Genomic DNA, 20546 nt, shown 5'->3' with positions numbered 1-20546 from the left:
GGGGAGCCCAGGTCACCACATGGAGGGCCCATGTAGGGAAATTGCCAAACCCATCAGACTCTGACACAGCAAGAAATACACCTCTGTCGTCTGTTCTAAGTCACTGGGATTCTCGGGCTTATTTGTTGCTGCAGCACCAGGCTGTTGTATCCTGACTGATGGAGTATGTGGTCACAGGCAAGTAGCCAACCGTCTCTGAGCCTCTGATCGTCCGTGAAGGCGGTAGCACTATCGCATCCAAGGGGCTCTTGTGAGAACTGAATGAGAAAATGCCTGATGAATGCCTGGTACAGAGAAAGAACTCAGAAAATGTGATGCTGCCATCTTCGCTTTCCATATACTTTTTCATTTAATACTCATTCTACAGATTAGGAGACGAAGTCCAAGAAATCAGGTTTACCCCATAGATTAGAATGAGTCGCAGAGAAAGGGTGAGAGTTTGAAGCTAGTGAAATTCTGAGGTCTGCAGGTACAGCAGGGACCTGGGCCCAGCTACGCTGTGTGACAATGCAACACCATGTAAAGCTTTTTAGCCCGTCCTCATTTGCTTGGGCTTTTGACCTTTTCCAACTGCGTACAGACTTTTCCTCTTGACCCAGTTCTCTTGGCTGAGTGACAAAGATCTCAATCTCCTTATCTGGAGGTTGTGGACTTGATAATAGCCAAGTCTCTTTAAGTTCTGACCTGGGTGTGTGAGTTTTTTCATGTGGTTTTCAAACCCTTTCTGTGTTGAAAATCCGGCTGAAGGCGATTCCATTGCACCCTCTGGTGGCCACTGTCTCTCGGTGTTCTGGTCAGGCTCTTGGCCAAGATCACAGTGAAAGTTCGGCAGCTCCCAGGGCAGGGCAACCACTCTGTGAGGGCTCATCTCCAAAGTGCTTCAGTTTGGAGCAAAGCAGACAGTCCCCTGTCCTCACACTCTTGTGGGGCAACTCAGCACCTTGCTGTTGAAGTCCTGGCTCTACCCCTCCCACCCTGGCAAGTTACTTCATCTCCTGGAATCTCAGTTTCCTCGTTAAATTCTCCTCTAGAAGGAACAGTGACTCTTGGCAGGATTGCTGCAGGATTAAATGAGACTAACGTAGGCAAAGCACTTAGACAGCGTGTGAAAGGGAACTATGATCATTATTAATAATCTCCCACTTTTCCTGGTGTTACTGTTGTCCCCCCATAAGACCGTGACCTTCTGATGTCACAGAACCTGTCTTGCCCAGCCCCCAGTGGCTCTCGGTACATATTTATCAAATGAAGTGTATGTGCACATAACGTATGTTAGTTTCTCATACACTCTCGTGAGACAGGCAAATCAGGAATCATCGTTCCTACTTTACAGAAAAGGTCCGTGTCTGAATCCGGGTCTTTGACTCCCAGGACCTGTGTGTGCCTGTGATCCCGACAAGCCTCCTTCTTGGGGGACTTACAAAGGAAAGGGATCGTCCAGCGATCCACAAATCTACACCACCTCTAGCTCCCTGTTTTGGATAAAGTTTCAGGAAAGCCAGTCCAAATGTTTTAAAACATGGAGGGGAAGGAGTTCTCAGAACTGGTCGGTCCCCATAGGAAGCTGAGCCCGGACATACGTGGATCTGAAGGTGCCCTCAGGGCACTCAACTTACCACAGTAATAGGTTATCCGTAAGCACCCCTTCCCCAGGGCTGGAGAAAGGATGTTCTGAATTGATAGCAATCAGGACCCTTTGCAGAGGTCTTGCGCAAGCCAGGAAGTGTGCTGGGCGTTTGGCATCCAGGGGATGCCTGGCCCTGAAAAGAGGGTGGTAGCTCGTTGCCCTGTCTTGTGAGACGTGCCTGGAGGGTCCTGTGGACACGACTGCCACCCCAGCCTATGGCCACTCACGTCCAGCTCTCAGCAGCAGTGTCCAGGGTGAGGGCCGTGTCTCCGCTGGCCGCACTGATGTTTCTGGACATCACACACACCCACTCCCCAAACCTTCCTTTGCAGCGTGTGCCATCTGGGTGCAACACTTTCCCTTTCCCCATCACTGGTACCCACCGTCTTGCTGCCTACTTTCCCTCAGCCGCGGCAGACTGCAAATTGGTGATGTGAGTTTCTACCAACTTGTGCCCTTGGCCTGCAGGCTTCCATCCAGATCCACGGCCTCCAAGGTCCATAGCCTGACAAGGTCCAGGTCTCTGATTCCAAATGGCTGGGGCCTTAGGGCCTCAAGCCCACCTTACTGTCCTGAGCTCTGGGCTCATGGCGAGATTGCTTCAGGAGCCAGTCAAAATCAAATGCTAATTGTACTTCAGGTCAAGCTGCATTGGAGAGTGCGGCTTAGAACTGGAGCAAAATATTCAGTTCCCTTTTGCTTATCTCATCCAATTGAACTGACTTTTCTATCCCTGATTGCAGCAGCCAGGACAGCCTGAGCAGTGAGCCACGTGGAGATCTGGAGATGGGGGAGAGATTGGGGGAGGGACGTGCTTCCCAGAGCCCAGCTGGGATCTGGTTTTGCTGAGCTGCCTTCTCACTATGTATCTTCTTATAAGGGCACTAATCCCATTATGAGGCCTCATCTAAACCTAATCATCTCCCAAAGGCTTCATTTCTAAATACCATCACACTGGGGGTGAAGGCTTCAACATATGGATTTTGGGGACACAATTCAGTCCGTAGCAGCGGGACTGGAGTTGAGTGTAACCAGTCTCTGAATTCTTCCACGTGACCACAGATAAAAGGTGTGGCGAGGTGCCTAGCATCTCTGAGAAGCAGGTTACCTGGAATTTGCTGATTCCATGAGGCCCTGATGCTTCAGCTGAAGATGACCAAAGAGCTGTGACTCTGGCATGTGGAAGGGGCATCGTCTTGCTCTTCAGGGCTCCAGAGTTTGGACAGACCCAGTGGTGGGCATTGGGGGCGGGGCGGGGGGGAGAGGGGAAAAATGCATCATTATCATCATCCCACAGATGGATATTGATGAAGTAGGGCTGGTTAGTACCTGAGCCCCAGAGGTGTTTGGTGGGTGTTGACTCAGTGAACGAAGCAGAAGCGAAGGAGAAGCTGGCCCTTCCCCAGTGGGTACAGAGGGACCCACGAATCAGTGGCGGTGTTTCTTCTCAGGCCCTTAGAAGCACAGCATCCTGGACCTCACATGACCTCCTTGCTTAGGAAGGGATAGACCTCTGGTGACATGACTTTAGTGAATCCTGGTGTAAATAAACCACCTTCCAAAGGCATTTGGAGGACAGGGCGTCAGAGGGCCTGGGGACACCCCTACTTGGTGGGTGACGCTCCGGCAGATGGGACAGGCACGCTCCGAGAGACCTACTCACTCATGCACAGGGGCAAAGTGACATCTGAAGCAGATCCCTAAACACAGCTGGATACAAAAAATGATGATGAAAAAGAAAGGAAAAGAAAAAATGAGAGGGCGTATGTGGAAAACACTGAGGATCGTTGAATCTGACACCTGGGATCATATACTCTCTCCTTTCAATCTTTGTGTATGTGTAAAGATCCTTATGGTAGAAAGTAAAAAGAAATTAGAAACTTTTTTTGGTTGGTTTTTTATCTATTTCTAAAAATTTAACTAACTTCTTATTTTTTTAATTTTAAAATAATTTTTATACAATTTTTAAAGGTTACTTTCCATTTACAGTTATTACAAAATATTGTCTATATTCCCCGTGTTGTACAGTACACCCTTGAGTCTATCTTACATCCAGTAGTTTGTACCTCCCTCCTCCCACCCCGTGCCCTCCACATTGCTGCCCCCCATCCCAGCCCGTAACCACTGGTTTGTTCTCTGTGTCTGTGAGTCTGTTTCTTTTTTGTTATTACTAGTTTTTGTATATTTTAGATTCCACATGTAAGTGATATCATGCAGTATTTGTTTTTCTGTCTGACTTATTTCACTTAATGCCCTCCATATCCATCCATGTTGTAGTAAATGACAAAATTTTGTTCTGTTTTTTTTTTTTTTTTAAATTCCATTAGCTCTTTGTTGAACAATCAAGTGCATGTTTGCAGCAGCCTGAGGGGTGTTGCTGGGTGGACTTCCCCAGGGTTCCCACAACCAAATCCTGGGGGACCTGAGTTTGTGGGAAGGGTCGTGTGGTGCAGAGCAGGCTGGCTTTGGCTTGTCTCTGGCGGGTGGCTGAAGGGTCGCAAAGAAGTGCCTTTAGATCCTCGGGGCTCCCTGTGGAGGGCCCTGGCTGATTCCTTTCCCTGCTGGGGGCTCCGTGGAGCGATGAGTTCCTGCCTGGCCGAGCTCATCCAGTGGGGCTGGGGTCCAGGTGTCGGCACCTCGTGGCCACTTGTCCACATTGCAGCTCTAATGTGATACCAACTAGGAATAAATTTGGGGTAAATGGGTCTCTGATGGAGTGAAGGGTCAGGAAGCCAGTTAACAATTGATGAGAGCAGGTCCCAGGTATGGTATAACTCACTTAACCCTCAACGCCTCTTTGTATGGGAGGTACTTCATCACCCCAACTTTATCCATAAGGAAATATGCAGAGAGGTTAAGTAACTCGCTCACACTCACACAGCTAATAAGTAGGACCCCAGGCAGCCTGACTCCTGGGCGCCTGTGTTAATCTCTGCACCGTCCTGCCTCCAGGGGCTGCCTTCAGAAAGTCACCACAGACAAACTTCTCAAGTGACTCGGGAGGTGTCACTGCAGAGAACAGGGAGCCCCAGATCTGGAGAGGGAAAGCTTGGCTTGAACTTTACCTCTGGCCTCAACTGCCTGCACCCATTCACCAGCTCTGCAGAGCTGCTGAGAGAGTTCAAGATCGTGCCTAGGGAGGTGTTGTGCAAATGGTAAAGTGCCACGCAAATTGGGAAGTAGTGTTATTTACACCAACTTTACAGAGTCCTGGTAGTGGATGGTTGGATCTATTTTAAAAATTGGGCAGTTTGTGCCAACTCTGGATCAGACTTGCATCCATTCATGGACGAGCCTTCTTTGGGAAGGATGGACACAAACTCTGCCCACATTGGGCTATTTCATTCAGCAAACGCTTGGAGCAGCGGGCTTGTGTCTCCTCCAGCCTCCTACGATGCATCTATTCTTCATTTCACACTCCCTCTGCTGGCCCGTAGAGTGGTCCCCACTGGACAGATGAGGCACCTGAGGTTCAGAGAGGTTGGGCAACTTTACCACAGTCACACAGCAGGGAGAAGGCACGGCTGCATCTGAGGAGAGGCCATCTCTCCATGTTCTGAACATCTGGGCACTTGGTTCAGGGCAGACACTAACACAGGAGGCATCTTTTTAGGACTGAAAACATCTCCTGAGTGGAAACCTCAAGAGACAGCACCAAGGTACAGCCCTCACAGAAAAACGACAGACACACCCAAACAATAAAATAGCTCTTTTTTATTCACTTTGATTCGGATCATTGGAAATGTTCAACAATAAATTAAAAATAAGAAACAGAGCAGAGGCTGAGGAAGGCAGACTCTTGCCAACTTCATTCAAAAAGCATCCAGATGAACAAACACTTAGCTGCAAAACATGGGAGTGAGGCAAAGGGGGGCAAAGAAAGCAGATTTTAAAACACCACTAACCAACCCAACAAGATTGCAAAGAGGAAAAAGTGCTCAGGGAACTTTGGCTTTGACATGAATTCAGTTAAGTGCTAACGTGATGGTGCACCCATGTCCATCCTACCGGGGCCCAGTGAGGGCTCCCAGGTTAAAGCTGATGCCTGGACCAGGATGTTGGGCAGGAGGGCGACAATGGCAGTTCAGAAGCTGAGCAATGGGGTCAAGTTCAACATGAGTACGGACCTCTGATGGTCTGGGAGGGAAACAGGAGGCCAGAGGCCGGCTGCTTGCAGGAAATGCAGTGCTTTGGGTAAGGACAGACTATGTGATGCTGTTTTGCCTGGCCCGCTGTTCCTCCTACACCCTCTTCTTTTTTTTGCAGAGGTGTCGTGGACTGCCCCCGAGGAGGACTCAAAACTTGTTAGCTCAGACCCCAGGAGAGGATGACCAGCCAGTGGCCTGAGGCCACGTCTGCTGCAAACCAGATGTCCATGATGGACACAGTGACATCTCCGAACTCTTTGGAAGAGCGAGGACAGTTGCCAGTCCCTGATGGCACGTGGCTGGAGTCCAGCCATCTTTGGCTTCCCTGGAGAAAGCATTTCCGACCACAACCATGAGAGAGAGAGTGAGCTCTTTTCAGTTTTCCATTTTTCCTTTGGGTTCAGGCTGCCTTGAAGAGAACAGTTTAAGCAAACATCACAGTTCTAAATATTCTCTGTGATTCTGTTCCACCTTTGATCCAGAGGCCCAGATTGCGTCGAGGTAGGATTGGCCTCTCGCTGGCCGTTCTGGCCACGGCAGAGCCTGGGATGCCATCAGGTCCCTGAACCCACCCCACTCCCCGTGACAAAAATCGCCTGCCCCCCCCCTTCTTACCTGGCTTCTCTCTTTTAGGTCCTATTTCCTTGGATCTGGCTTCTCCCACTAAGCCCAGCCCACGTGGTTTGCTGGATGATGCCTGATGAAGCCAGGGTTTTAAAGGCATCATTTCAAGAACTTTCTTCTCTTCCCCAGATTACTACAAACCCACCCTCCTTTGTTCCCCTACAGGTGGGTGAGAGCAGGGGCTCCAGGGGTCGCGTGGCTGCAGGCACTGCTTTGCTCCAGCTGAGAAAGCAGCCTCCTTACTCCCTGGGGGAGTCAGATGTCTGGGATGTTGGTGACATCTCTCTCCCTCATCAGTTCAGCCTTTCGGCTTCAGGCTCAGCATTGATGGTTGCAGGCAGAGACACCTCTGCTTCGTGCCCGGGGCTGGTCTCCAAGGAGCTCTCTGCCCGCGGAGCGGACAGAGCCCTGGGCTGGGATCCTGGAGCCCCGGGGAGCCCGACTGCGTACACCGTTCACGCAGGAGCCTCCCCGTGTGGGTGCTTCTCGTCCTCCACTGATGGCCAAATCCCCGTGGGAAACACCCTTGTCCAGTTCTCGGCCACCTTCACCCCGGCGTGGGCCCCGCTGGTTTAAGGCAATGGTGCGTTGATCCCGGCCACAATGGCTGGCTGGATTCGGTTAGGTGGCCGTTGTGAAGCCATAAGATGATGTCTGCCCCAGCTCTGGGAGAGCATGATGCTATCTCCTCCACTGGAAGGACGGTGTGAGAAGGCTGAGGTTACCGCTTGCCTCGGGCCACCGCGGGCAGCCTGACAAGCCCGGTGGTGAGAGGCTTGTAGTCCGAAACCTACAGCGACTACAGTTCTTTGAGGGGCTGGATGAGCCTGGCTGGGAAAGCCCACCTCTAGATGTTATAGCGTGGAGCCAAGAACACCCTATTTCGGCTCAAAATCTGTTTCACAATTGGTTCACTTTTGCAATCACTTTCCTTCCCTGGCGTTGCTTTTCTCATCTGTAAAATGGGATCCAAGGGCTGAAAGGCATCTCACAGTGGACAGCCTGGTGGGAAGGAGAGGTGGAGTGGGGACCAGGCGGCCGACCCAGGTGGCGTGCAGCTCAGCTGTGGACACCTGTCTGCTCTGGGAACCTGTCTCAGCACATCCAGGAAAGCTGAGCGCTCCCTCTGACCGCATCATCCTGAACAGACTTGGCTTTCAGGAGAAGGGAAGAGAGAGTTCAGGGGTCAGCCCACACCGCTCCCTGCGCCAGTGTCCATTTCTGCAAGGTTTGTCCCTGGGATTAATCAGCCAACCAACACATTTGCTGAATTCTTCACGTCAAGTACTCCCATGAGCTCTAGCCTCTGAGGATTTATGTTCGGAATAATGACCTCACAGCAATTTACAAGCCTTTTATCAGTCAAGAGGGTCTTCAATTTTGCAGAATTTTAAAGCTGGAACAGGTTTTTGTTTGTTAGCTTTTAAAAAACACTTTCTGGATCCTGAATCTTTGAGAATCGAATAAAAACTGGAACCTGTCCCCAGAAAAATACTCATATACGGAGACTCAGGGGAAAAACAAAACGTGGTGTGTGACTTCTAGGGATGCTTGTGAATGCCCGTTGCCATCTGTGGTCCGTGACCTTCATAATTCCTCCCTCCCCATTTGCAGAGGGAGAAAGTGAGGCTGGGGAGGGCAGGGCTTATCCAGAGGGCTGCAGGGAGAAGCGGAGGCGGCCCCCTGGCTTCCCAGACCAGGACATGGTCACAACTCCTCAAAGTATCCATGGCCTTTTAGGAAATGCTCTTGACAGAAAAAAACGGGCTGGTATTTTTTGTTTTGTTTTGTTTTGATTAAATGTCAGCAACTGGAGCCAAAAATCACTGTCCTTTTACGCCTGTGACTCTACTCCCCACCCGGCCCCAAGACAGTGCCGCTGGGTTCGGCGATTCCTAGCCTGAGACTGAATCTAAGCCCATAATGAGAAAGAAGAAAGGTAGGACTGGGAGAGAAGGAGGTACAGAGCATTCTACAAACCTACCAACCTGACACCGCAGGATCTGCCCACCAGCAAGCCCTCAAGCCCTAGACACTACGGTACCCCAAGTCTGAGGATTCCTACAAAACTGGCTTTGAGCGCCCATACCACAGCTGCCAGCTGAAGCGAGAGCAATTGAGTCACAAAGTGCAGATGATGTCAGTTGAATTTTAAAAACAAAACAATAAATAATCAGGAAGGCTGACGAGGAAGAAAGAGCAGCTGGGACGTGAAGGATGAGGTATGACTTCTCCCCTCTGATGGTCACGTTCCTAGGATGACCCTGCAACCCCCAGGACACCACACAGGTGGCCAGGAGGGATCTGGCCCAGAGCGTAGACCCCTGGGGGAAACTGCTGGCTGGCGGCGGCCTCCTGCACAGCTCTGGAAGGTTACGGGCACCAAATCCAGCAGTCTGTGAAAATAAGAATGGACAGTCCATGGCTGATGGGCCTCTGGATGGAGCCAAGTATCATCCGAGCTTTGTTCCAACTCAGACGCTGGCTCAGGGAACTAGAAAACTGTCCCCAGCTACAGAGTAAGGGGAGTGCACTGCTGCGGTCCCCTTTCCCAAGTCGGGGCTTTTGCCTCATTTCAGCCAAATGCATGCATCTCTCTCCCCAATACAAAGGCACACGGAAGGAGTCAGATCTGCTCTCAGCCATCATGATAACCACAAAGATGGATTACTCAAGGGAACAGCAGCTTGGGAAAGAGACATCTGGATATTTAGAGTCTCTGAAGATCTTTGGGGTGAGGAGCCCTTCCTGGCCACCATAAATGAGCTTTGGGCAGAAAGGGGAGGTGGGGTGGTCCTACCATGTGAGGGAGGCCCCACATGGCTGTCCTGGGGGTCATCCTCACCCAGGAACTTCCCAGCGAGAATCAGAGAGTTGGCCCCGGACCCCTCAGCAGAGGAGAGTCTCTGTGCGTCCTCCCCAGGAGACCATCCTCTTCTTTAGAATGTGGGAATCTTCGGATTGGACCTCTCCCCACCTTCCCCAGCCCGGAACAGCAGCGAGAGGGGTCTCCCCACCCCAGACTGGTTCTGAGACTTGCTCTGCAGCCCCGGCAGGGCTCGGCAACCTTGCTGAGTAGATGCTGCCAAATGTTGGGGTGCAAGAGGCTGCGAGGGGCACCTGGGCACACCCCTGAGGCTGGCCCTCCAAGTTCCCAGAGCGCAATGGCTCCGGCGAGAAGCTGGGGCTGGATGTGGAGAGGTGCGCTCTGGTGCATCTGTCCTTAGCCCTTCACAGCGTCATCTTCCCTTAAAGATCCGGATTTTGTGGATGGATGCCAAGGTGGCCGTCACGTTGGACTCGAAGTCCCCGTCGTGCACCCCCGTCTTTCGAAAAGCCCCCGCCGACGGGTTGTTCTCCCAGTAGTGATGCCAGTTACCTTTGCCATCTGCCCCGAAGCCGTACAAGTCCACCTGCCGGGGCAAAGCAAAGGTGAGAACCGAACAGCAGGGCTGCAGGTGGACCCTCTAACAGAGACAGCCTGCAGGCGCTCCCAGACTCTGTAAACACCACTTCCAAGGATTCACATAAACCCCTCTCCAGGAGCCTGGAACTCCCAGAGGCTTGGGAAGCAAAGGCAAGTTGAGTAAAAGTCAAGTCCAGTGCCAGAAGGCACAGTGGGAGGCTACTGCTTGTGGGTGGCCCTGAGGGTGCTGGGTCCACCTCTGGGGAGGCACAACCTCTTCTCCAAGGCTTGAGGAGCAGGGCTTCGAAGCCCAGCGGCCTGCCCCAAATCCCAGCTCTACCTCTTGCTGATACACCCTGCAAGTGCCAAATCGCTTCTCTGAGCCTCACTTTCTTCATAGGGAAAATGGGGCCAAGAGTGATGACCACAGTGAGGTGGGCGGTAGGAGCTGATCCTTGTCTTCCATTGGGCTAACACCCATCTGGTCCAGGGGTCCTCACTGTTCGGTGGGTGGGGCACGGGGGGGGTGCTTCTTACGCATGACAAACTTTTACTGAGCACTTTTATTCTGTGCCAGGTGCTGCATTAAATCCATCAGAGTTCAGGCGGATGCTGGCGCAATCAGGGAGGCAGGAGTCAGGTCTCAGCCCTTGGCGCTCCTGAACTATAACAAGCACCAACCGAGCCCCCGTGGGGGACAGGGGCTAACGCCGGGGCTCCCTCAGCACTGAGGACGGAGGGGCAGGAGGCCGGAGAGAGCAGAGAGAGCTCTTTCGAGCAAGTGACACTTGAACTGGGTCTTGAAAAATGAGTAGAAGGTGACCAGGAAGGGACGGGAGGAGGGGCTTCCAGAGAGAGGGAAAGCTATGTGGGCCGCAGAGTGGCAGACAGCTTTCAGGGGCGGGGACCCACCAGGGGCAGGAGACAGCTCCGTGGCAAGTGCAGCCTTTTCCGAAAATGCCAGCAGGGACACGGGCCCGCCCCAGAGCACACGGTAAGGGATGGGAGGAGCATTTCTGAGGCAGAGGCCCACGGGCTCTGTGACCAGCCAGCTGGAGGTAGGGGCTTGGTGGGGAGATGAGAGGCAGGTATGGTTTCTGGGGTGAAGGGCGGGTGAAGATGGTGGCAGAACAACTGAGGCAGAGACGGTGGGTGGGCGTTGCTACCCCCTCGACCCCTCCTCCCTGCGATGTCCAATGATGAGCCTGAGGGGGCGAGGGCGGGGATGGGCCGTACGTGACAAGAAGGGACAGCGGAGTGCCCTGCCTGAACCCAGGGCCAGGGAAGAAGCGGGGGGCACTGTGGTCCCCATCCTGCTTCACTGTCCAGGGGCAGCGAGCACCCCAGATCATTGATGGAAACCCAGGCCCAGGCTGGCGGATGGAGAGGAGAGTCCACGATGGGAAACACACGGTTGGCAAAATCACTGATTCTCAACCTCGGTGAACAGTGGAACCCCTGGGTGCCGGGTTCCCAATCTCAGGAATTCTGGTGGAAGTGGGCTGGGCTGTGGCCTGGGGGCTGGAATTTAGCTCCACAGATGATTCTGGTGAGCAACTGAGATCGAAACCACAACCCCAGACAGCTCCCCCGATTATAATATGCTCCTGGGGGCAAGATATGCTTATTTCGCCCCCAGATCAGATCTGAGCTTCCACCTACTGGGCCAGGCTCTGCCTGGGGACCTCACACACCAAGAGAACACGGCCACTCCCCAAAACATCCTGTGCGGGAGACAGTGCAAGCCCCACCGTAGAGACAGGATCGGAGCTTCTAGAAGAGACAGGCTATGCCGGGGCCGGGAGGGGGGATGGAGGGCTGCCTGACTGCAGGCGCTCTCGCCGCCCCTCTTGAGAACACGGAATGAGGAGCCCTCGGTCCCCGACCCCCTGGGGGGCGCAGGCAGGCATGGGAGAGGGGGTCCTACCTCATCACAGATGTGCAGTGAGAAGATGACCGAGAGGATGCCGGTGGATGGGTACCGCCCGTGGCCCTGCAGCCAGCTGTCGAAGACGTACTTGATGAAGGCTGGGTGGTAAATCAGGATCTGTGGGAGGGGAGGACACGGTGAGGGGTCTGGAGAAGGATACCAGGCATGTGTTAGGTGCCACGTGCTATTGTAACCTCAAGGGACCCTGCTGTGACTGGAACTCATAACCCTGCACCGGGGTGGGGGTGTTACGTTCTAGTGGAAAAGACGGACCGTGACCTAAATCACGGAGACACAGAGGATGCTAGAAAAGAATGATGAGACCATGGAGAGAAAACAAAGCAGAGTAGGAGATAAGGCACTGGGGTGAGAAGGCTTGCAGACAAGGTGACATCTGAATTACAATCAAATGAGGCCAAGGAGTGGGACATGAGGCTGCAGGAGAAGGTTCCAGGGAAGAGCATGAGCTGGGGACAAGGACACTCCTGTCATGCTGCAGGAAGGCACCGAGCCACCCGTTCTGCCTAACATGGGCCTGAATGATCTCCAGTCCCTAAAATGACCCCACATGCCAGCTCTCCCTCTCCTCATGTTACAGATGAGGAAACCGAGGCTCAGAGAGGCTAAGTGACATGCTCAATGTCACACAGCCACCATCGGGAAGACATCAGCTCCAGCCATACAGTGAACTAGCTGTGTGTCTGGGGAAGTTACCTGACCTCTCTGAACCTGATCTCTCCATCTACACATGACAGTGTATGCAAAGGTCTGGTGCGGTGGACACTTCATTTCCTTCATCCCTCTGCCCTTTGCCCATGTCTTAGCCAACCCCATTCCAGGGCCCACTGGGGAAGATGCAGATATGGAGACAGGTGATGAGGTCTGGCTTTGAGATGCTCATGCTGTGGGGCAGTGGTTCTCGAACAGCACCAGCATCCCTGGGGGGTTTGAAAAAAACCCAGCGTTTCTGATTCAGCAGATCTGGGGTGGCCTGAGGATTTGCATTGGTGACAAGCTCCCGGGCGGTGCTGCAGGTCCAGGGTCCAGGCTTAGGGAACCTCTCCAGGGTTCGTCTCTCCACTCTCTAAGTGGGGGGGCCACCACCCCCACCAGCCCAGGGTCCCAGTGGCTCTCCGCCGCCAGATGCTGGCAGAGCGGGGAGACGGTGCTCTCTGTCCTCACGCAGAGCCTTGAAAGCGAGGCTGAGCTCAGAGGACAAGGCACCTGAGCCTTGACTCACCTTATTCTTTTTCACCTTGATCTTCATGGGGACAGGAACGTAGGTGCTGCGGGAGGACAAGGCAGGTGGTTAATGTGGGAGGGGGCTGGCGGCCTGGGCATCAGCTGGTAGGGGCAGGGCTGGAGAGGCAGGTGGGGCAAGCGGGAAAGCACACTCATTCCCCAAGGGACCCCACCTCCTCGCAGTGGCCCATTATGGACACCAGAGGGCGATTGTGGCTAATTTGAGGACCTTCTGCTGCGTTATGCCGCCTTCTCCCAGAAAGGTTAAGAAGGGGGATTGCTCCAAGCCGTGCACACAGCAAAGACGCACAGAGAGGGGAGGGGCCCACAACACCCATCCCCCGCTTCTGGGACGCTGGCTGATAGGCCCACAATGGCCCCCTTTTCATCTGCAAGATTTCACATGCCCCCAAGATGACGGTATAAGTGCCTGGCCACCTGGCCTCACGTTGCATCTACCTCGGCTACAAGTCACGTTCCAGCCTGTGGGACCAGGAGGAAGGAGCCGGCAGCTGAGCCCTGGCTGGTCCAGCTCCTCCCCTGCCTGAGCCCGCTTCCCTCACTGCCCTCCTCCTCCGAGCACAGCCCCCCGGTTTCCCGCACCCAAATCCCTCGGGTTTCCTAACCAGGCCTCAGACAAGGAGGCTTTTGGCCATCTGGGCACTAAGCCGCTTCTCTTCAGGCAGGTGCGAGCCTGGCTCTGCGTAGGGGCCAAGCCTCCGGGTCTCCCTGGAGGACGGAGGTCATGAGAAGGACTAGCGGGAATTCCCTGAGCCCCGTGCCAAGTGCCCGGAACAAATCAGAAGATGTGAGCGCCTCGGTGCCCAAGGCCGCCGGAGCCGACGTGCTCCTCGCCCGGTCTCCCCGCCCGCCCCCCAGCCCAGCCAGCGCCATTCTGACGGTTTGCGAAGCGGGGGTGGGCGGAGGCTGTCATCAACGGGGAGCAGCCCAGAGATGAGGACGGGGTCAGAACTAACACGTGCTGTGTCCCTTCCAGCGGGGCTCCCTCTCCCGAGGGGCTTCCAGGGTATCTGGGGAAGCAAACCTGGGAGGTCTATTCGGGGGAGCGGGAAGTCGCGAGGAACAGGAAGGCCGGAGCTCCGGGTGCATCGGGGTGATGGGAGGAGGGGTACCAAGAAGAGCCAGAGGGTCTGGAGGCGGCCGGGGGACTGGGGCTCTGCCCTCCAGGAGGAGGCCTGGGGAGGGGAGGTGTTCCGGGGGAGGAACAGCAGGAGCATGGCTGTAGGGGGTGGAACAGCATGGCGGGGGGCTCAGAGACCCTCACACAGCAAGGGGCAGTAGCGGGACAAGCAGTGACCCTCATCTGGACGCCCCGAGGGGACTCACTGGGAGATGGTGCCCGTGGTGGTAGCGCTGATCACCCACTGCAGGTCGGTGGTCTTGAAGGGGACCAGGACCATGCTGACGTTCTCCGCCAGCTCCCGGAAGCTCTCGGGGTACACGAGGTGGTGGGTGGTCTTGCTGCCCACGTCGGCCTCAAACCCTGCCGTGGGGGCCTTGTTCATCCTGGGAGGGGGAGGGAGAAAGGACAGGCATCACACTGGGCCACCGATTCTGAGGGTCAGCTTCAGCTCCGCGAGGCTGCGCTGTGCCCCTTTCACTGGGCCCCAACTTCCTCATCTGTAAAGTGGGGGCAACTGCGGCACAGCTCAGAGGCTTTTGCTACTTTTTTCTCATTTATGATCTCGAGTGAGCCTGACCATCGCCACCATCGATGGCCTACTCTGTCCTGATCCAGTGACACACATCGTTAACCCTTAATGATGACGGTGTCCAGTACATACTTTATGGTCCTCTTTTTATGGCCAAAGAAATCTGAGCGCAAAGAATTTATCCCAGGACACAGAGTAACCCAGAGGTAGCCTTGAACTCAGGGCCTGTCTGACCCTGAACCTGACTCTTTCCCCCTCACCATGGACATTCCCACTGGACACCAGGTACACTGAGGCTGCCCGAGGCCAGGTGAGCAGTGTAAAGACATAAAGTCAGAGACCACAGAAACAGGGGATGGTTCTAGAAGGTGCCTGTGCTTCTCGTCTGAGTCACTGGTGCCCCTGGGTCGGGTGACTGGTGTGGGGATGACAAGAAATGCGGGAGAGACGTGGGGCATCTTCCTGGAATATCCATTTTACTTGGTGACAGGGAAACATATTTTACATTAAAAGTACATAGTTATGTTATGGCCTAGATGGCAAAACAGAGATGGCTTTTATTTTATTTATTTTTTTGGCTGCACGACTTGTGGGATCTTAGTTCCCAGACTAGGGATCGAACCCCGGCCCCTGGGCAGTGAGAGTGCCGGGTCCTAACCACTGGACCACCAGGGAATTCCCAGACAGGGATGGATTTTAAAGATTAAACAAGAGTCCTCAAGTTAGTCTTGCCCTCTGGCCAGGCCTCTCAAGGCCAAGCTCCCAGCCCCCTGGGTACCTCTGTGTATGGTTTTTCTCTCCGTCCAGAGAGGCCCTGTTGGTCCATCTGCAATGCAGATGGGGAAACTGAGGCCCAGAGGGGGCAGTGAGGGGCCCGGGGTCCCCAGGTAAGCCTGGGCACATCTGGACTGGGGTCTTGACCTCCTGATGCTGAGCCACGACGCCCCCTGCAGCTCCAGGGGCCCGGGGGCAGCGGGGTGGCCTGGGGGGCGAGGGGCTGGCGCTCACCTGAGCACGAAGTCGTGACTGTCTATCTGAGGCCCGTACCAGGACTCCCTCAGGTTGCCAGAGTTGCCCACGACAGCACAGCGCCGGCAGCCCACCAAACTCTTCTCCAGCAGGGGGTCCACGTTCCCGGGCACCACCTGGAACAGCTCCTTGATGGTGTCGTTCAAGTTACTGGGCTGCTTCTCCCGCTGGAGCCTCTGTGGGCGGAGGACGCAGGACGCAGTCAGCCGGGATGTGTTACCTCTGGCCCCCCGCTGCTGGGCCCCGAGCCCCCTGTGGTTGGTCACCCAGCCCCTCCCGAGTACCCTTCTCTCTGCTGGGCACCTGGAGGTGCAGGCGGCTCAGACAGCCACCTCCCCTGCCAGGAGCCCAAGGGCCACTCAGGGAGATGGGAAGGCAAGAGATCATTCACTCATTCTACAAAGTTTTATTGAGCACCTACTATGTGCGAGGTACAGCTCTGGCCTCGACGCAATGCGACTGGCTGGTATGAGTAAAGCACATGGGAGAGGGGTCGGGTGACCCTCCATGCCCGCCTCCCCTCCTTCTGCTCCCCTCACCCTCCCGCCTCTCAGCTCCCGCAGCCCCAGGACCACCAAGCTCCAGCCAGACCCAAGAATCAGCCCTTTGCCGGATGCATCAAGAATCAGCGCTTTACCGGATGCATCAAGGAGTCCAATGTCTGCTTAACAAATTGTTTTCACACCCACACCCAAGGTCAGCTGCCCTGGGACCTCTCTGACCCACAGGCGGAGGCAAACACTGGGTTTATCCTGAGGGTGACCAGCCACCTGGTTGGCCCAGGGGTTTCCCTAGAAGCAGGACTCTCAGTGCTCAAAGTGGGACGAGTGGGTCGCCCTATTGAGCCCCTCTCTGTACACCACGTCTGTCCACTGCCTCAGGGGGAGCTCGGCCACGCTGCATGGTGACCACTCGCTGATGCACATTACTCCCCCACTCAGAGTGAAACCTGGAGAGATTTCCTAAGAAGCATCGCATCTGCCCGTGTCACCAAGCCGCAGGGCCGTGTCACTTCAAAGGCAGACAAGAAAGGATGCTCTGGGGCCCAGGTCGGTTGAGCACGTGTCCCGAATCCAAAGCAGGATTTGAAGCCAGGCTTTTAGAAACCCCCCTTGAAGTCTCTCCCACAACATCACCCCTGCCTCAGAGCCCTGGAACCTTGACCTTTGGAAAGCCCAGTCCCTGAGCTTGGGGAAGGGGAGGTGGCTGTGGGGTGAGTCCCACCCGTCACTCCCAACCCCAGGGACAGGGGAGGGGCTGGGAGAGGAAGGTGAGGCTAGCAGCTGCTTTGGCCACTGTCTAGGAGATCAGTGACGGGGGGATTGTGTAGGGAGATCCCCAGGCATCTGGTCCCCACCTGGCACTGGAGGAATCAGCATCCCCAAGGAGAGGCACACCGGGAGACCTGGATGGTCCGCTAGATAAAACCACCTAGCATCTCCTCTAGCCTAAGACACTCACATGCTGCGGAAGCCGCAGGCAATGACATCAGGACCACAGACACACTTCTACTTAGAAACATCACTGGTTACAGTAAAAGAAAAAGGGAAAATAGCAAGCGTTGGTGAGGACGTGGAGGATCTGGAACATTCGTGCTTTGCTGGTGGGAATGTAAACTAGTGCAGCCACTGTGGAAAACTGTTTGGTGGTTTCTCAGCAATTCCATTCCTAAGTATTAAAAAGAACTGAAATCAGGGAATTCCCTGGCAGTCCAGTGGTTTGGACTCCACGCTGAGGGCCCAGGTTTAACCCCTGGTCGGGGAACTAAGGTCCCACAAACCGCAAGGTGAGGCCAAAACAAAAGCAAAAACAAACAAACAAAAGAACTGAAACCAGGGTCATGAGCACATACTTGTTCACTCGTGTTCATTGCAGCATTACTCAGAATAGTCAAAAGGTGGAAACAACCCAAGTGTCCATCGACGGATGAATGTGAATAAACAAAACGTGGAACATCCAGACAATGGAATATCATTCAGTTATAAAAAAGGGACATTCTGATATATGCTCCCAATGGATGAATCTTGAAAACACTTATGCTAAGTGTTATTTCACTGGCTTATTTGCCAGACACAGAAGGACACATATTGTACGAGTCCACTTACAGGAGATACTAGAATCGCCAAATTCTAGCATGTAGAATGATGGTTGCCTGAGGGATGAGAGGGGTGGTGAGGCGGCTGGTTATTAATGGGTACAAGGGGCTTTTGTTGGAGGTGATGAAAGTGCCAGGTATGGGTAGTGGTGATGGTAACCCAACATCGTGAAAGCATTTAATGCCATGGAATTGCACACTTATAAACAGTTGATAAACCTTATGTTATGTATATTTTACCACAATAAGACAAAAACTATATCCAGATTAAACACCTGCTCTGATAGGATCTCCTGGGGCAGCTCCGGGCTCCTGAATACACGATCACCTGGGCTAATGTGTGACATCTGGGCAACAGAGCCATTTCTCACAGGCTCCCAGGTAATGCTGCTGCTATGTAGGGACCACACTCTGAGAACCCCTGGGATCGAGGACCACAGCCGAGCTGCCCGGCAGGGACCTCCTCGGAGGTCCCCACCCAGGAAGAGCCCTGACAATGTGAAGATGCGCTCAGAACCAGAGAGTGTCCTCCATCCATGTCATTACCTCGGGGAGCATGACACTGTATGCTGGGTTAAGGGAGCAACATGGCATTCTTGAATCCAGTGCTCAGCAATATTTACTGAGCACCTACTATGTGACACATGTGCCTGCTTTGCCTCGGGGGCCCCGGGGGTTTGAAGGCTCACAGCCGGCAGGGTACCCATGCTGGGAGTGCAGCATCACGTCGTCCCGTCCACCTACTACTGACTTACCCCTCTTTAACGATTCACTTTAAAAAAAGTAAGTTTATTTTAAAAGGAAATCTCATATCTCTGCCACAAGCGGAAAGCAAGAGTTACTTAGCAGAAGTAAAACAATCTGTCCAAAAAAAAGGAAAGTGTCCAATACGACGAAAACAGAACCACTTTGTTCGATTCCAGCTCCATCCTGTTGCTTGCCCAGGCAAGCCGCCCTCCTTTGCTAGAACCAAGATGGGCAGGTGTTAAAGAGACACATCATGAAACAAGGAGCGACATTTAATCCTTGCAACTTCAAAGATGGAAAGAGAATTAAAGCCGAATGACTTCCTCCGCCCTGAGCGTGATGCGATGCTCTTAAAGGCCCTGCCCCTGTATCACCAGGAATCACGCTGCCCCACCGGCTCACACTTCAGGAAACTTGGCTCTGTTTCAGACCCTCATTGGCAGAAGCAGAGATTGAGGCCCAGAGAGGGAAAGATCTAGGCCACGGGGTGAGTACAGAGCTGAGTAGAAATCGGGGGCAGCGGGCTGGAATCGAGCTGTGTTTCTGGGGATTAGAGCCCTAAAGCATCCACTCACCAGCTGGGGTAGATGAGGCAGGTCAAGTACCGCTATGTCCCTGTCTTCCTTGGGAAGGAACTTTCTGACTTCTCTGCCTTTTGTAAATGACAACGAAAGTCCCAGAGGGCTGCTGACATGCACGCAGGAGAGAAAGGGCAGAAGTTCAAAGACACCCTCTCCCCTCTCACTCTTCCTGACTAGTTTCCAAGCAGTGTATTTCTTTGTCTACGATCAGCGCTCAAGCAGTCGCTGCTGCTGGTTGTCAGAGGCTCCCTGAGGAAGCATCACGTCTTAAGGCAGAGCCTGGAGGCAGAGGCTGAGACAGCCAGCAACACCCCACTGCTGCAGGACACGGGGGACTTTGCGATACCCAAGGCACCTGAGCTGTCAGCCTCCAGCTCCTGAAGGCTTCTTCCTGATTCCCCCACGCCTGCCCTCCCTCCCATGTGGGTCTGGAGGAGCAGCGGTGGGCAAGAGGATGGGAAAACAAGGGTGCCTTGGGGCGGGCGGCCGGGTCCCAGGCCTGGCTCTGTATGGATGGCTGAGTGACCTCAGTCAAGTCCTTCCCCTCGTCCCAGAGACAAAGTAGGAGAAGAGGGAGCAGACACGAGGGGTCTGATCCAGACCAGGGCTCCGAGTAGGTCTGGGGAAGAGCGTGTCTAGGGCCAGTCCCTCTGACACCTGGCATCAATCACCTTCTGCGGGCTCCCTGCCAGCCAAGCATCGTGCAGCGCATTTCCCACCAGGCTCGTCATACTTTAAAGGCAGGGGCTCTGTGTTTGGGATCCTAAATCTGGATCTGTCAGAGACTGTCCTGGCTGTCTGGGGGCCTTTATGCAGAGCTACGGTGCCTCCTGGAATTCCCAGGGTGGTTTTTATTTCAATATTCTCTATCTCCGTTTGGAGGGACAGGAGTGCTTGTCAGATGTGGTGTCCTGATTCTTTATTCAAAACATGTGGTCTGTGTGTTGTCAAGGAACCCAGAAGCTCTAAAGCCCTGCTCCTTTCTGTTGATTTCTATTCGTGAGGAACCTTCTCCCCTTCCTTCCTCCCCTGCAAAATCCCTTCCAAGAGGCTAAACTCCAGCAAAGAAGGACTGCACATAAGGGCTGGGGTGGGGACGTGGGAGGACAATTTGATGAAACGTAAGAGCCACATGGGAAAACATTCAGCCTTCATACGTGCTGAAAGAATGCAAATTCATTTTTCCTTGCCTGTTAAACCAGCAAAAATAAATAAAAATGTTAAAACCTAATGTTTGCAGTGCTATAGAGAAACCTGGTGAGGTGACTATTATTACCTCAATCTGAGAATCTGAGATGAAGAGCTTCCTCAAAATCACTCTTGATAAAATATAGAAAGTCAGGAGCAAAACCAGGGACCCTGGGTGCCTATCACCTATCAACCTGCCTTGTGATTGTCTGTTTTCCCTTCGCTCCCAACCATCCCTGCAAGCTAAAAAGGGAGG

General features: G+C 53.9%; 1 protein-coding gene across 2 annotated transcripts in view; it reads right to left on the bottom strand.

Moving 5' to 3' along the window:
- Positions 1-5321: 5321 nt before the first annotated feature.
- Positions 5322-20546, bottom strand: part of ST3GAL1 (ST3 beta-galactoside alpha-2,3-sialyltransferase 1) — an 87805-nt gene continuing 72580 nt past the window's right edge. For both annotated transcript variants that reach the window (XM_057532221.1, XM_007188906.2), the window contains 5 exons: positions 15659-15855; positions 14325-14504; positions 12976-13021; positions 11733-11852; positions 5322-9812 (listed from right to left, as the gene is read on the bottom strand). In XM_057532221.1, coding sequence (XP_057388204.1) covers positions 9639-9812; positions 11733-11852; positions 12976-13021; positions 14325-14504; positions 15659-15855 — 717 coding nt within the window. In that variant the 3' untranslated portion in view covers positions 5322-9638. The remainder of the gene's footprint in view (positions 9813-11732; positions 11853-12975; positions 13022-14324; positions 14505-15658; positions 15856-20546) is intronic.

This window comes from Balaenoptera acutorostrata, chromosome 17, assembly GCF_949987535.1.
Source record: "Balaenoptera acutorostrata chromosome 17, mBalAcu1.1, whole genome shotgun sequence".
Taxonomy (NCBI): domain Eukaryota; kingdom Metazoa; phylum Chordata; class Mammalia; order Artiodactyla; family Balaenopteridae; genus Balaenoptera; species Balaenoptera acutorostrata.
Note: the sequence above shows the minus strand (reverse complement) of the source record. Positions and strands in the feature narration are given on the sequence as shown.